The 17,629-nt window shown below is 38.6% G+C and overlaps 1 protein-coding gene across 9 annotated transcripts in view; it reads right to left on the bottom strand.

Annotated features, from left to right (window-relative positions):
• Positions 1–17,629, bottom strand: part of ANKZF1 (ankyrin repeat and zinc finger peptidyl tRNA hydrolase 1) — a 450,598-nt gene that overhangs the window by 406,696 nt on the left and 26,273 nt on the right. For 8 of the 9 annotated variants that reach the window (XM_044078230.1, XM_044078233.1, XM_044078229.1 and 5 more), the window contains one exon: positions 4,839–4,974. The exons of the other annotated variant lie outside the window; for it this stretch is intronic. In XM_044078230.1, the coding sequence (XP_043934165.1) occupies positions 4,839–4,956 (118 nt within the window). In that variant the 5' untranslated portion in view covers positions 4,957–4,974. The remainder of the gene's footprint in view (positions 1–4,838; positions 4,975–17,629) is intronic. 9 annotated transcript variants of the gene reach the window in all.

Raw genomic sequence — 17,629 nt, 5'->3', positions numbered from 1 at the left:
TTTTTAAGGCGATCAGAGTAGGGCATCTGCTTTAGGCCTGTGATTTTTTTTTTGTGAGGTATTTCTGCAGCCTTTCCAGTTGTTGCAGATGTCTTGAGGTACATACCAAATGGGGAGTTGTATTCTATAATGGGTCTAATAAGGGATGAGTACAGTGGGACAATGATCTCCTTTTTTCTGGATGAAAAGCCCTTAGTGATGAGGTGTGCCACATAGAAGGATTTCCTGACTGTTGTGGTGATGTGGTTATCGAAGGTGAGACCACTGTCCACCTGTGTCCCTAAGTCTCTTATCACACTTTCGGTGTTTAGTGTACTACCACCTATGTGATATTTCATGGGTACATGTTTTTTCCCAAAGGGGATAACTATACATTTCTTGGCATTGAGCTTGAGCCTATGGCTCTGGCACCAAGCATCCGTTTCTGTAAGGCCCTTTTGTAGAGTATCCACATAGTTTGGGGAGTCAATAATGGCTCCCAGTTTGCAGTCATCTGCGAACTTTGTTAGCCAGAGTCCCTTAGTGTTGGCTTGTACTTTAGAGAAGTAGATGCCAAACAAGAGCGGTCCCAGGACTGAACCCTAAGATACTCCACTTGTCACTTGTCTGGAGCTGGATTTGTCACTTGTCTGGAGCTGGATTTGGAGTCAGCTACTTTTACAGTGTGGGTTCTGTCGGTAAGCCAGTTGGCAACCCATCGAGTGACGTAGGGATTAATGCCCAGCTTAGTAAGTCCATCTATGATTCCAGAGTGTGGGATGGTGTCAAAGGCCTTGGCAAGGTCCAGATAGGCTGTGTGGACTGCCTTACCCTCGTCCACGGCTCTGCAGACTGATTCGAAGAAGTCAATCAGGTTCAGGAGGCAAGATCAGCCCTTCACTAACTCAAACTGGGTGGGGTCCAGTGTTTGAAGGTTGCCAATGTCTTTGTTTATAAGTTCCATGATAATACGTTCCATGGCCTTGCAGATCAGGCTAGTCAGACTGATGGGGCGGTAGTTCCCGGGATCCAAGGTGGATCCCCCCTTGTGGAGTGGGATAACTGTAGCTGTGCACCACTCAGTGGGCACGAAGCCTGAGGTGAGGCTATGATTAAAAATGACACTTAGGTGAGGTGCCAGTTCATTTTGTAGTTCATGTAATACACAGCCCAGGATGTCAGCTGGTCCCATGGATGCTGTATTCTTAGCTTTGCAATAGTGTGTGTTTTTTACCTGTGTGGCCGTTATTACCGGAATTTGGCAATCTTCCGTTATTGAGATGGGCCATTTAGGGGGTGAGAGGGGGATGAAGATGGCACTGAATTGATCTGCCAGGATACTGGCAATATCCTTGGGATCAGTATATTTAATGCCATTCTGTTGCAGCTCAGAGCAGATCTGAGCATTGCCATTTAGATTCTTGACATAGTTATACAATGCCTTGTGGTTGTCTTTGGAATCTTTGGCAATTTTATTTTCATAAATAGCTTTGGAGGATTTTATGAGGGATCTCAGCTACTTACAGAGGCTGGTAAAGGAGTTTTTTGCATCCTGGGATTTTCCTCTTTTCTGCAACAGTTTCTTCCTTTTGTTGTAAAGTTTGTTTATGGCAGGGGACCACCAAATTAGCTTCCTTTTTTTGGAGGACAGCATCTTGGTTCTATTTGGGATGGCACAATTCATGCATGAGTGGATGTGCTCATACAGTGCCTTAGTGTAGGATTCAGCAGTTGAACTTTCAGTTCCCGTCTACATGGGTGTCATGAAGTTTGTCGCTTCTGACTTGAGTAGCATGAACTTGGCTTTGGAGCAGTTTTTTATGGAGGTTTCCTTACTGGGGGGTGGGGGTGGGCTGTGGATGTTAAGGGTGATTAGCTTATGGTCAGACCTGACCAACGAGGGGATGACCATAGGTGTGGAGCATCAATTTCCCATGTTGGTAATGACCAGACCTGACCAACGAGGGGGTGACCATAGGTGTGGAGCATCAATTTTCCATGTTGGTAATGACCAGGTCTAGGATAATGGAGACCCTAGTGGGACTATGGATTAGTTGATCCAGGGCATTGGAATTTATGAATTCCAAGAACTGTTGGGCAAAGGTGTTGGTACACGAGTAGTTTTCCCAGTTAATGGCAGGGTAGGTGAAATTACCCAGTATTAGGGTGTTTGGTTGTATCTTAATATTTTCCAGTATGTTTAGAAAGGTGTAGTGAGAATCTTGGGGCATGGTGAGGGATCTGTAGCAAGCTACAATTTGGATTGTAGTCTTACCTAGTGTTAGTTGCACCTGGAGAATTTCAGATGCATTGTGTTGGGCAACTAGCCTGGTGGTGTGAATATCCTTGGTGAATATGGACACTCCTCCACCTTTAGTGTTTCGGTCCTGGTTTGGTGGCCGAAAAGTGTGGTAAGAGTTGTAGCCTGGTATTGTAGGGGTGCTCTCTGGAGCCTTGAACCAGGTCAAAGTTACTGCACAGATATCAATGTTCTCCATTTTTAGGAGTGCCTCGAGAGAGTGCATTTTGAGGTTTAGACTTCTAGCATTGAGTAGCATTACCTTCAGAATTTGCATGCTTATACCCGTTACGGTGGTGGTTTTGTCCTTTGAACTTTGCCTAAAAAAGGTACTATAGGGTTGGCAAGAGCCTTAGCCAGTAACCTGAATCCCAGGGGCGACAGGTGCAGACCATCTCTGGCAAAGCATTGTGGTCTGTCGATCATGTTGTCCCAGGCAGACAGATACTGGATCCCCTTTGAATGACACCAGAAGCTTAGCCAATTGAAGTCAATCATTTTATCCTTATATTGTGGTATCATTCTGGGCGAAGGCAGGATGCTACTCAGGGCTAGGGTCATACCTGCCTGGGCCACATGATCCGAGAGCTCTTCCATGTCTCTTTTCATGTAGTCCAGGGAGGTACGTCTCAAGTCATTCACTCCAACATGGACAATGACAGAGTCATATTTGTACTTGCTGTGGAGTGACTTGAGTGCATGTGTTGCAGCGGATCCTGGCACCCGACAAGCAGCTGACTGTAATTTTCTCCTTGTTCAGCCTGGTGAGTGGGACATCAGTGTGCCTGACTATAGAGTCACCTATGACTAAAGTATTAGGTACATTTGTCTTGCCTTAGGGGCTGTTGCTGGGTGGCACACTGGTGTTGTGAGGTATGTGACACTTTGGTTGTGACTGGTGTTTGTTTGCATTTCAGATTCTGAGGTCCAAGGGCTTCCGCATAGGTGGATTTAATGTTGCTATGTGTGGGTGTTGGTGGTGTGGGTTTAGAAGGGCTATGTGCTGCTTGATGTGTAGGTGGAGAGAGCTTTGCTTCCAGTTTGGCCATGTAAGTGCACCTCTCACAGGTTGTTAGTGCTGGGTGGTAGGAGGAGAGGGTTGTCTGTGTACATGAGGCAATTGCTGCATTGCCCCAGTATGCCCAGATTCACCAGGTGGACAAGGGAAATCACCGTAAGCTGACCATTGGACATGCCAGGTTTGGTGCTTTTTTTGTAAGGTACAGGAGCTGTTTTCCCTTGCCTTAGCAAGGTACTTTGCAATTATAGGCTGTTTAGTGCCTACAATTAATTTCTCCTTATTAACAAGGAGAGTTGAGTGCCTGTATTAGTTTACGGTTTTCTAGTGCTTTCCAGCAGGTATTAAAGCAAATTTTAGTTACACGGATGCTTAAAGGTAAGATAAAAAAAAAATATAGATAAGTTAGATGTGAAAGTAGGTAACTTAAGTTTTACCCGTCTAAAAAGTTAAGTTTTAGTGGAGAGTCACTATTTTTAAAACAGCAAGATAGATTGAAATGGGGTGGTCACTTTTGTATTCTGGTGCTAAATGCAGCAACAATGACCTGGCAAGGTTTGATACAATGGTGTACTATTCAATAAGGGATGTGTGATTGGCAGCCTGAGAAAGTTTTACTTACTTGCTGAATGATCTTAATATTCACTGGCATAAGTTTGCATGGCTCTTCTTTTATATTTTATTTGTTTAGCAGGTAATCTCATGTGAACAAGTCTCTTTTTGAAGGCAGGTAAGCAGTACTGCATGATTAAGTAATATGCTCAGAGTTGCAATGTAGGCAAATGGAGACCAAGGGAATCAAACCCAGGAATATGGGTAACAAGTCATAACATTAATCCTCTGCACTAACTTGCCAGACAAGTAATTTTACAATACCTTTGGCCAAGAACGTTTTTCCCAGAACTGAATCCCAGATTAACTGTGAAAACAGAAGCAGCAGTATTTTACTGGAAAATATATGGAACATATCTGCTGAGTAAACCATATTTTAAAAAATATTATGTATCACTGAATATAGCTATTACAATGCAGCAGAAGTACTCTGTGGACCTCTGAGCACACAATGCTGCACTGTGTCTCTGTCACTCTTAAGTCCCCTTCCCTAGAGTAAATAAGTTATACAGGAAAATATAAAATTAAACGTTTAGCCTCCAGAAATGACTACTACTTATTTTTAACTCATTTCCTCAAATGGAACTCTTTTGAGTTTGATCTTTAACTTCCAGTGGGTGTTGTCTAACTTATCATTTCATAGCTCAAAATAATTGCATTAGAAAGCTGTAAAATATTCAGCACAAAACAATTTTTACAGTAGTTGCATTCATTCAATTTGTGTTTGCTATCATGTAAGCTTTAAAATGAAATGTTCTAACACCTTATGTGTAGCATGGTCTCAGAATTATTAATGCAAATTTGAAGCAATATTTGCCTTTCAGCAGAATGTAACTGCATAAGTGCATGGAGGTGTCATTAATCTGCAATGAATTAATACATAATTGTTAACATACTAAAGAGCAGTGTTAATCAGTAATCAGGTGATACCTCTATCTGCAGGATCCTCAAGCAGGACATCTCTCCTCTGGAAGTTAAGTAACTGCAGACCCTCCGTAATGGTTAAATCTTGACCAATTTCAAAGATGGACTTTGTACCAATCAGCATAACTGTTGAATCACTGGACTAAAGAATAGCATAACATATATTAAGGTTCAATAGGCAAGTATTAGGTTAGCTGCCCTTGTGGGCCATTTTATATCTAGCCAATTTCCCTTGAGAGAGAGAATCAAACCTTGTACCTTTATCTGTGTGGTAAGCACCTTATTCTTCATTAACCCATCCCTCAACCAAATTCAAAATTAAGCAAAATCATTATGCTGTGCATCCTTGTCTATTAGATATCAAAACGTTTAACTGGTCTAATAAATACAAGACCTGAAGAAGTTCATTTTGCAGTGATTAGTAAGAAGACTTGGTGACTTGGACATTCTGCAGAAACATAACTTAACTAGCCTAATCCAGGTGTTTAATGAAACATGAAGAAACAATTTGAGTACACCATTTCCAACTACTTAACTACAATGATGCACTATACTCCAAAAAGCATTCAAATGGGTAAGTACTGAAAAAGTCATGACACCACAAGGAATGTCATTTAAGCATTTGTGAGTCCTGTAACTCATTTCAATGATATTCATGGATTTATTTGCTTAATTCAATCAATTTGCCTTTAACTTCTCTTTTAGTGGAAAATTATGTATCCTTTCAGCCCTTTGCTCAGCGAAAGAAATCTAGCACGGAAGTAGCATAATTTATGACCTACAAAACACCCCATCATTAATTTATCTGATAGAGCAGAGCAAACTACTTTTAGACCACATTTCATAATATACATACATATAGGATGTTATGGCAAATTATTTTATGCAGTACTACACACAATGTCACTCTCAGAACATTTAACTTAAACATGATGCTTCATTGCTAAAGATTTTTTTTTAACAGAATGAAAACTTAAAGGACTTCAACTATGAACAGAGAAAATATACAGCAACTGAAATTAAAGCTTAATGTAGTACGTGTAGTGGTAAATGCCGAAGGAAGTTCCTTGCTACTTTTAACAAATCTTGTAGAGTCTGTGTTAGAAAAAAATACTTTCTCATGATGTGCAAATAGAAAAATATTCAAAAGAAATTTCACATTGTTCAAAAGAAATATGAAAATGAGCTGGAAAAGATTTGGTACAGTAAAGTCTATAATTGCACAAAGGCACTGTCAATTGGTTAGCAAGACATGTTGAGAATTAAAATAAGTGTGGGATTTAAACTAAATGCAATTGCAGGTATAATGCTACGAATTCTGTCCTCACTTTAGCCTTATTCTTAGATTTATTGATCTTTTTCACAAAGCCAGAACTGTTTATGAGTATATACTTTGTTAAATAAATAGCAATTCATTTGGCTTATGAGTAACTACAAATGGAAAAATGAATTAATAGTAAAAAACTAAAAAAGGCATGTATGCAGCAGCAATCACAGTTGCAGAGACATCCCAAAACCTATGCAAAATGGACATGAGAGGCTTAGAAAAGTTTGGTAACAGAATATCATACACAAACAAATCCTAAAGCTTTGCCAGTGATACTTGTCAGTGGCGCTTTGCAGTAGGAGTAAACTATAGTAGAACCTACAGCAAATGAAAAGCTTGTGGGCCATTAAGAAGCAACCAGAAGCTGCAAAACAGGTGAATAGCATGATAGGTGAATACTACAATCAGTGTTGGTGAAGAAAGACATGATTCACATTTATTTTGGTCTACAAGCAATAAATAAAGTGATTAAATGAGGTCATTACCCATTGTTTATAACCGCAGAAGTGGTCTTCAGAATCCCCAATACTATGTTCTTTCCAGTAATGGTTGCAATACGGGGTTTCTGGTAGATAAGAATAGATAGGTAACTCTCTCCCCATAGCCTCTCACCATAGCCTGTTTTACGCTGTATTTTTCTTTTTTCCCCTGTCCCTTTATTTTTTTCCACCTCCCTTACTCTTTACACACCCACAGTTTTTGGTCTACATCTATCTTTTCATTCTAACATCTTTTCACCCCAAAACCCCTTCTTTGTCCACATTTCTACCCACTTGCTTGACTCTCCGTCTCTATAATTTCTACACCCTGTAACCTCCTGTTTTGTTTCTTTTCCTTGCGTTTTTTTTCTCTTGATGTTTTCTCTTTTCTACAGCACTCTGGCATTACCCTGTACATCTGATACAGCTCTGTGTTCGGCAGTAAGCCTTTAACTTTACTTACCTTCTCAGCTCCTTTCTCCTCCTCCATACAAAACGTTTTTTCACTGTTTTTTTTCCTCCTCTCTGTTGCTCATGGCCCAGTGTAAGGTTACCACGCCCCCCCTCACCTTTTCTCCCCTCCCCCATGTCCTATTTCCATCCCCAAGGTATCTTAGCTAACCCATTTTACTGTGCGCCATCTTTTTTCCTTCCTCTCTACCTAGTGCTACACGCTTTGGCTGAGCGTCCCCCACCCATCCCGATCCTGTCTTGGCATGGTGTCTACCTCTAGGGATTTATAAGTTATTCCTGTTGCAATATTTTGTTTCTGCTACAGTTTGCTGTTTTTTATCTTATTCTGCATAAACTGTACAGGAATGTACTACAATTCTTACATTTACTGGATATGAGTGGTGGCTGAGTCACTGTCGTACCAGCTGTTAATGACCATCCGCACTGTAACGGAGGCATTCTCTGCTAGTGCACATTTACCGTTTCCTTCAGAAACAGTTTCATGTTTTTTTTCCTTCTTTAATTGAATTATTTGCAATGTATCCCTGCTACACTCTTTGCTTATAGTAGCACATTTATTTGCTGTTAGTAGTAGTACTCTTGTTGTTTTGCAATTTGATATTTTATGTTGAATAGTGAATAGTGCTGTGCTTTTTTTTCCATTCTGAGACTGCTTTTGTTTCCAAAGCTATAGTCTTGAGTGTCCTGAGCCTGGAACTCTGCATATAGTGTGGTTTCTCAATAGTAGGAAATTCCTACTAAAGGTCATAATCTGACAAGACTCTCTTAGCATATGTATAAGGCAATATGCGCTCCTATTGTCTGCTTGTTTATTTCAGTATTTACCACATTTCTATTTTCCCCATTTCTCAAAAACATGTACTACTATTCTGTGCTGGGCAGCTGCAGTGTCTCTTGCTCATGTAATATTTACCATAAACTCAAGTTCCCTTTTTCTAGGATTCAAGTGTTTGTAGTATTTTAGGTGTCTTATCCCCATAACTGGCTTATTTGTCTAGTAAATTTGCAATAATGCCTTGTTGCTTTAAGCACCACAGAGAGAAGTTTTACGCGCATATCTTTTATTATGCTGCACAAACTGCTTTTTGACATGAGTGCAGGTCTAGCTGTTAGTAATTACAGTATTTTGGCATTTTATCCCTAAAACCTGGCCTTTTGACCAGTGACTTCACAATTCCACTGCACTATTATGATATTTTAGATTGTAGTATACTCGCATTTAAAACAAGAGAGTGTGAGTCAAGCTATTTATCTCGAGTAAACCCTCCTTCTTTACTTTACTTCTTCAAGTAAAGCCTCCTTCTGACGCTTTTTGCTAATATCAACATGGACCAAAGAAGAGCATGTCTGCTCATTCCATCAATAGCACTCTGCATTCTGTGGCACATGGTGTATGCTCATTTTGTATCTCCATTCTTACACAACTTGTGCTTGCTCTTTTTCCATAGTATTTTTTCTCTTACTGTCACTCCTAAACTTATTATTTGTCCCTGGATCTGTCAGTCATTAATGTAGGAGCAACCTTCCCTGCATAACTCCTCAATCCCTTTTCTCCTTTTTTACCTTACAGCCCCAAAGCCATTGCCCAGGTATCAACAGTCTTCCCTGTGAGGCCACACATCTGGAATATGGTGCGGCACTGCCTTGTATCAGTTGTGGTTTCTACCCACTCTATCAGCTATCAACAAAGAATCAAAAACGTGCATGTTTATTCAATTACAGCCACCCGGACTCTAGTAGTGCACTACAGATATTTTTGTACTCTGAAATAGGCCTCTACCTCAGACGGATACGTGTGCTATGTTTGTGGGCCATCAGCCATTCTCAGCTCACTAGGTAACTCTCTCCTCCATAGCCTGTTTTACCCTGTATTTTTCTTTTTTCACCTGTCCCTTTATTTTTTCCACCTCCCTTACTCTTTACACACCCACAGTTTTTGGTCTACCTCTATCTTTTCATTCTAACATCTTTTCACCCCAAAATCCCTTCTTTGTCCATTTCTACCCACTTGCTTGACTCTGTCTCTACACCCTGTAACCTCCCATTTTGTTTCTCTTCCTTCTGTTTTTTTTCTCTTGATGTTTTCTCTTTTCTACAGCACTCTGGCATTACCCTGTAGTATACAACTTCTCCCCTTATCCGATACAGCTTTGTGTTGGGCAGTAAGCCTTCAGCTTTACTTACCTTCTCTGCTCCTTTCTTCTCCTCCATACAAAACATTTTTTCATTATGTTTTTCTTTCATCCTCTCTGTTGTTCGTGGGATGGTGTAGCCTCGCTCCATTCGCTCAAGCTACACTCAGGCTCACTTCGCTCCCCTACCCTACCCCCATTCCCACCCACCTCCTCTTTCATTAGATTTTTACCTATCCAAACCACTCCCCTTGACCTCACCAGCCTGACCAGCAAATCACACTTCAAGGTCCCACCCACTCATTCAGACACCTCATATTTTACTAATACATCTACATTCACACTCACTAAGACTTACAAACTATCTTTCTTCTTTCTCCCTTACCAACTCTCTTACATTTTTTCTTTTTTGATAACCACAAACTTACTAGTCTAACCCTGTATCCACTACAAACACACCCTCTTAATACTCTTAGCTCTAAAGCTTTTCTTTCCCTGCCATGGCCTTACTCAAACCAATCACAACCCTACTATCCATATTAACTTTATCCTGTTCTTAACCTCCTTTCACACCCAACATCTCATGCTTTATCACTCATTAACACTTCCTACACTCCTGACCATATACAACACTAGTGACACACTGTACATATTTCTCCTCAATTACTCAACAATCTTAATTTTATACATTTCTCACCCAAACTCTATAATACCAATTGCCTTTCTCATCTCTTAGATGAACTTAAACTTTTCTCCAGACTAAAATATCTCACATTACACTGGCTTACCCTTATCAAACTCCAATCAGACATACACTCAAACCCAGTGTCCACCCACTCTACTACTATTGACCAAACTCTCCCTCAAAACTCCACAAACAATAACTACCCCCTCACACCACTTAAATCATCTAACTCAGACCTGCTGGTTATACACTTTAACCTCAGAATCCTCTGCAATAAAATTTAAGACTTCCATGCCACCCTTACTCCCCTGACATAGCCATAATTACTGAAACCTGGCTAAAGCCACACAAAAATTGAGAAATTACTTCTTCCTGGCTATTGTCTTATCAGAAAATATAGATTAATCAAACGTGAGGGTGGTATTGCCATAATGTACAAGGACCACATCAACTCTCCATTACACCAACTCAGCTTCCTTCATCTGAGATTTTAACAACATGCTTACAAATCAATGCCCAAAAATCCATCATCTTAATAGCCATCTATCTTCCATCCGCTAATAACTTCTCTCATATAGACACTATTCTAGAATGGGCATCCTCCAACTTTTCTCGAGAGACTATAATACTTGGTGATTTTAATCTAGACTGGTTTCCTGCTCTTCAACCTCCCCAACCAACTTTATCAACCTTTATGCCTTTACCCAAAATATTTCTCAACCTACACACATAGACAAGGTCTCAGACAAGCAGTCTGTATTAGACTGGATCCTAACAAATAAATCCAATTACAGCTACGACATAGGTTGCCTCCCCGATTCTCTCAGTGATCACCACCTCACTTATCTTATTAGAAAATGTACACAGAATATAAATATTACATATAGATATGTACACAATATAAAACAGTTCTCCACATCTCTATTCAACAACCTACAAGAATATGACTGGTCACCCCTAAAAACCTTCAGTTTGGATCTTGCAGTCCAGTACTTTGATAATGCATTCCCACAAATTTTAAATAATCTTGCTCCTTTCAGGAATATACGTTCTAGGGTCAAACCAACTTTCCTACTTAACTAAAGAGACTATTCTCCTTTTAAAACAGCATGCCAAAGCCTGGACTCACTATTGCAAAAATGAAAAATAGTAATAATTATGCAACCTACCGATAGCTAAACAATCTAGCCAAAAGCCAAATTAGACAGGACAAAAAGACATATTTCCAATCATGTTAAAAGTTCCAAAACAACCCTCAGAAATTCTGGCAATCAACCTCCTCCTAAACCCAGGAAAACCAACCTCCTCCTAAACCCAGGAAAACCAACCACTGCACCCCCAACAACTGATGGCATCACTGACTACACAGCTAAAAAAGTCCACACAAAATTAGATGCTCTATACAGGGCTAAACCACATCTTTACCATCTTATAATAGCAACTGCCAGAACTCACCTACTATCCACCCTTCTCTATTGTTCACAAGTCTTTACAAACCTTAGAAAATCTGATCTGAATAGCCTAAAAGCTTGCTATAATAAAATTGCCAAATTTGCCACTAACCTTGCCCACAGAGTTCACCATTGTACAGCCCTTCAGAAACTAAACTGGATTGAACTCCCATACTTACTAGCCCTAAACCAACTAATAGTAGCCCACTCTGTTATTCATAACCCTGTCTATTGCCTAGCTCTATCTAACCTCGTACAACTCTATTCCCAACTTACTTCACTCAGGTCTGCTGAAAAAAGCTTACTCAAAGTTGTCAAAATGCACAGTGCTTATGGCGATTCTTTATACAGCTACTCAATAGCCAAAACTTGGAATTCCCTTTGCCAGCATTTACTATCTATAACCAATACCCGTAGCTTCAAACAGCTCCTTACAAACTCTTCTCCAATCACTGGCTATGCTCCTGTACTACCTCTGGTCAAGCATACAAACTTCCCGTCTACTGTGTCTCCACTTATTGAGAAACTCAATATACTCTGTTTAAATTGTTTGGTTGATATTACATTTGACTCTTTTTTTTATGGCTTGAAGTATGACTCTCTGAATCTTGTAAAAACTTGATTTTACTCTTTACTATATTTTTATGTAAACTTTCAAAGAAATCTTTGTAATACTAGAACTTGCAATACCAATGTATAAATTTTGCAAACTTGTTATTTTTTGGAAGCTTTTTTTCCCTGGGTCTCCGCTGAAAATGGGCTTCTGTTTTTAGCCCAGTCAGACATTATTTTATTTATTTACATTTGGTAACTGGGTAAACAATGTTCCAAACTATGTATATTTAAGGGTCCCTAGCAACTGAATGAATCACCACAATACAGAATTTCAAAGCAAGGAGAACAGAATGCTGAACATTCAAAGAAACAAAGCCTCACATCAGCAAAAGTCAGAACATTGAAGAGGGCAGGTGAGGTATTGCACGAGATCACCACAGTACAGCTGTCTTTGGTAGGTTTACAATCACAATTTTGAGTGAAGGTTCGGCGACCACAGGATGTCGAAGTAAGGTTGGCTGAATCCAGTGTTGCTAAACCTTCATCTGTGCGAGTCCCAGTTCAGCAAATGCACAGTGCATTCGCACATACAAGGTCGATCTTATAACTAGAGATTGTGGTACAGTGGGGAATCAGGAAATTTACCCTTTTACCCACTGTAATGCAGTCTCGGAGTTGGAATATATAATTTGCGGGGGGTGGAAGGAGACTCCCTGCAAAAATTGTCACGTCACGTGATGTGCAGTTTTGTACTGCAGTCTTCAGATGTCGAGAAAGGTTGAATTTGCAACAGGAAGTGTGTTTGCAACATGCTGACCTTCTCGACATTCCTAGTCAAACTTCTTAGTCTATATTTAAGGTAGGAATTTATTTGGACTGTCGAATATATGATAGTAAACTCTTTGGTGTCTTGCCCATTACCAGCTGCAATGCAGTCTCAGAGTTGGTACATATAATTAGCAGGGGATGTGTGGGGGTGCAGGAGGGGCTTTATGTCTTGCGAAAACTTCTGTTTGTGTACTGCAGTGTTAGCCTGATGTGTGTAGGTTTGGTGTTTTGACTTTGCTGATATGAGGCCGCGTTAATTTGAACATTCAGCATTCCAGTCTCATTGTTTTCAAATTTGATCCTCTGCTAATTAATTCTTTTGATACAGATCCATATTTAATATGCCATTAAAAAGGCAGATATGAAATATTAAAAGGAATTCTAAGTAATATCTATCAGATACATTGCAAAAAGTTAGCTTGTTCAAATGGCACATATGGATAAAGCCCTGACAACAGCCAGGGTGATCAGGAATCAATTTTCAGCTCAGGCTTCTGACACAGCTTACTGAAAATATAGGTATGCTCATCTTGAGTAGGGAAGGTTCTGTTTTGCTGGAGAGATCTCTTGTTCAGTTCTGGTGGAGGGACGAGCTCAGAGGAGATCACCTGATTTGCAGTGCAGGTTGACTAAGAAATAGTAACTGCTCTAGGTCATGGGACAGACATATCCTTGACGGCCAAGCTGCACTACTTGTCCAGCCTAAAGAATAATCGGTAGGATGGGGGTAGGGCTTAGAAAATCCCTAGGAACACTATGCAGCATATATTTTGCTGCTGGCTTTGACTCTGCACCGTCTCTCTTTCTCCCACTATTAGCAATGACCTTATCCAGAGGGATAATATTAGTAGTACCAAGGATTTCCAGTCCTCTTCCTTCCCTTTAGATGGTATCAGAAGGAGGTGGAAGTTATAGGAGAGATCCAAGCAGCTAATGATCAAGACGAACAGCTCCAAAGAAGTATTCCAAAAAGCAATTCAAGGCTCAGAAGGTGTCAAACTCTACTGATGATTTAAGATTGTGGAGTTGGACACATCATAAGAGAATGCTACACCCAATACATTTATTAAGATAGCAGAATTTAAAGGTAAATTGGGAGAATTTATAAAACTGTAAAATAAGAGCGACAAACCTAAAATAAATGTTTTATAGTTTAATATCAAGGGGACTAAAACCAGACAGAAAAACAGAAGACTTATGTAAATCCCAAAGCGAAAAGACAAGCAGGAATTATGGAGATTTCTAGGATTCATTCAGTATTTTGTAAAATTTGTACTTAATATATATACAATTACAATACATAATAAACATCATCTTTCATATTCATTACATTGTTGGACCAAAATCCTAGATATAATTATATAAACAATTTTTGCAATATTCTTTATCAGCACCTTTTGCATTTTTCTGTAATAACCTACACTCTTCTTGCATTTAAAACCACCTAGTCCATATATTGTACCAAAGGCTGATATATTTCTAGAGTTATCAAGCACCACCATTGTAAACAGTTGTACATTAGTTACAAGAACCTGTATGTTTCTTGCTTATTGTATTTTATATTGTTTGGTACACTGTTACATTTGCATAAATTCCTGACAAAAGAATTTGGGAAAAAATATATATGACTAAGACAACTATGTTTCTAAGGAAGCTTGTAGAGCAAGATATATCTCAGGAATGCAGCCATGAACAAGAAATTTTGAAATGCTCAAAACATCAACAGAGGAAACTCCAAAGTTAATATAAATCTCCTGTTTTTTATATAGATGTCAAGGAAATGGTACAGGAGACTTGATCCTACAAAAAATCAGTTGTCTATTTGTCAACAACATTTATAGATGCACTTATAGAGAAAAAAAGAGCTGTTTGGCTACAGTGTACAAAATAAGAAAAAATACTGAATATGTTAGGAGAAAAAAGAGCACAAACCCTAAAGCATATTCAGAACATCTTTGTACAAGGTAAATTTGAGAACAGTTTAAAGTATAGAAACATGATCTGAAAGTAAAATACAAGCCAGGCAAAGAACCTAACATAGTAGATCCAGTGAGAAGACCGCACTTAACAGAAATGAATGAAGAATTGTTAGAAAAAATGAAAAGCAGATACTTATTTAGCTAATAATACAGCTGATAATGCAGAAGAAAAGAAATACCAGTGTAGCATGGATGAAGTCCAGACTATGACACAGACAACCTGAGTTTGATTAGGGGCTCAGGAGGAAGAGCTGGGTATGGAGAGTGGGAGTGAGTGGTCTACACATACTCCCTCATCCTGGTGGGAAGAAAATGATAGTATTTATTTCTTGATTGGGTATATGAACTGGTTATTAAAATATGTTACAATTAAAGATTTGGTCAAATTACAAATGACTGGTATGAAAAGAAACTTCAGTCATATTTTTTTTTCAATACAGAAAAAAGTTGTATCCAGGGCTTACTGTTCAACGCTGACAAAATAACAGTTACCAACGAACTCTGAAGACAGATGCTTGATATAATACATGAATCATATCTGCAAATAAACTGCAAGGAAACAGAAATACAATGAACTGGTAATATTATTAACATAGACTGACTCAGGTAGAATAAATAGTATAGTTTTGACATCTGCCATGGCTACCATAGTAATAATAAAAGCAAAGAAATATTGATCAATATGCTCCAAGGCTATCCTACTATTGAAGAGCATATCAATGCATGGAGTAGGCATCCATTTGTTTCAGTTCAAAGACACCATGTAGGGTGCATGTAGTGATCAATGTTTCAAATTTACATACATAATGTGCAAAATGTGAATAGTGCATTAATGACTGCATTCTCAAGAGAGGTGACATCTGGTATTCTTACATCTGACAATGATCCTAAACACAAAGATCAGGGATTCTGTGCAAAAGTGGGAATTTAAACAGCATTTGAACAAGATGAAAAATAACAAGTGGACATATCCAGTCAAAAGTCTTTTGCGAAACAACTACATAAAAGGTAGTCACAGTAGCTCAATAGGCAGTGCACTCAAGTTTGGAACAGAATACTGTGGTTCTATTCCCACAACAGGTAATTGCATTAATTTACCAATACCGACACTGCAGTACAGCATAACTGAGGTGCTGCACTCTTGAAGATGCCGTCCTTTAGATAAGACTTTAAACTGAAGCCCATCAGCCTGAGCTGGTGGAAGCTCAGGTGGATGTGAATAATCCCAATGAGTTTATTGAAAATTGTAAGAGTTCACAGGTGTATTGCCCAAATTTTTCATGGTTAGTATGAATACCACCTTAGCTCTCTCCTGAAAAAGGTAATTTGCCTATTTGGACTAACCGTGTAAATAAATTATTAAGTTAGTCATTTCAGTTTTGGAATACAAGAATACTCCAATGAAGGGGCTCCATTGCTCAAAGATGAAAAGCAAATTCCCTACATATACTGTATTACTAAAGACTGAAAATCAATATTAAGTGAAGTAAGTGCAGGAGAGAAAATAGGTGGAGAAATACGATTATGAACGAAAGCGCAGAACACCCCTAGCTTCACACATCAGAGACAGGGTAATACTACAAAATCCATGTGAAATGTTGCAGTCAGAAGCTGAAACAGTTGGTCAAGCAGCCTAACTAAAGTCCTACTTTGCTCTCAGGAAAGAAAAAGTTTTATAGAAGAAATTGAAGCAATATGTACAAGACAAATATATAGAGGTTCAACAAATATAAATAACCGGAACTAACTGTTGCAATCTGTACTGCTGACAGACTGCGTGTGTCATGTCAGTCAAGAGTTACTGAAACAGACACCTCTGGTCTAGTTATCAAATAAATTCTTAGGCAGCAAAAATTGTCCCAGAAGGACGTTCAGGTGTCCAGAGTAAACTATCCTATCAAATACGTTGGATCTGAAATATCACTGAAGAAAAAAAAAAAAGACAGACCTATGGACTTTTTTCTTCACATATTTTTATTGAGTATTTTTTAAAATGAAATGCAATTTGTCATATAATAAAATAAACTATTTTAGGCTAACAGCAAAAGTAACCACATTAAAAAAAAAAAAAAAAAAAACAACATCAACACACCCAACTATTTACAAGGTTGTGCAAGTTAATAAATACAATTTTTGTCATTCAAAAAAGAAAAATATTTTAAATTGATGCTCTTCTCAGTCATTTCCATCTAGTATTTCCACAACTTTTCGCCAAGAGATGTAATAAGATGCAATCTTTTCTGTTCTCTTATTTAGAGTTGTTAGCTCCATTCGAGAAACAATCAATGCCATGTTTCTAAAGTCTTTAAATGTTGGAGAAAGTTCTCTCTTCAGATTTATTATTATCCTACGTGCAATGGCTAGGAGAGTCCATAAATATTCAAAACTTTATTCTAGGTATACATAAAGGTATAGGAACATTAAACAAAATTAAAGATTTCGACAACTGAAAGTTGTCATTAAAAACTGTGTAAAAAAATAATTTACTTTTTCCCAAAAACTTTTAAGTAAGTGACAACATATGTTGCCAGAATGCCTTCGAACTTATTTTACACCTCCAGCAACCACACTCTTGTCCAAACATCAACTCTAATTTATGAGGACTTATAAAAGATCTATGATAAATTTCCATGAAAATAACTTGGATTTTATTGATAGGGAATTTTGTTTATAAGAAACTAGCATTAATCTTTTAAAATTATCACTAGGAAAATGATTATTAATTGTTTTGTATGTATTATAGTATATTTTCATACTTTTATCATAGGAAGGTACTAGGCTAATGGCCCTGAGGCCCTTACAAACCTAGCCAAAAGTTTATCCCCAAAAAAGAAACCTCAGTTAGCACCTGTCACCCCTGTCAATGAGAGACACAGGTGGAACCCCC

Source organism: Protopterus annectens, chromosome 7.part0 (genome assembly GCF_019279795.1).
Source record: "Protopterus annectens isolate FY-2018-M chromosome 7.part0, PAN1.0, whole genome shotgun sequence".
Lineage (NCBI taxonomy): Eukaryota > Metazoa > Chordata > Ceratodontiformes > Protopteridae > Protopterus > Protopterus annectens.
This window is presented reverse-complemented; position numbering and strand designations above follow the sequence as displayed.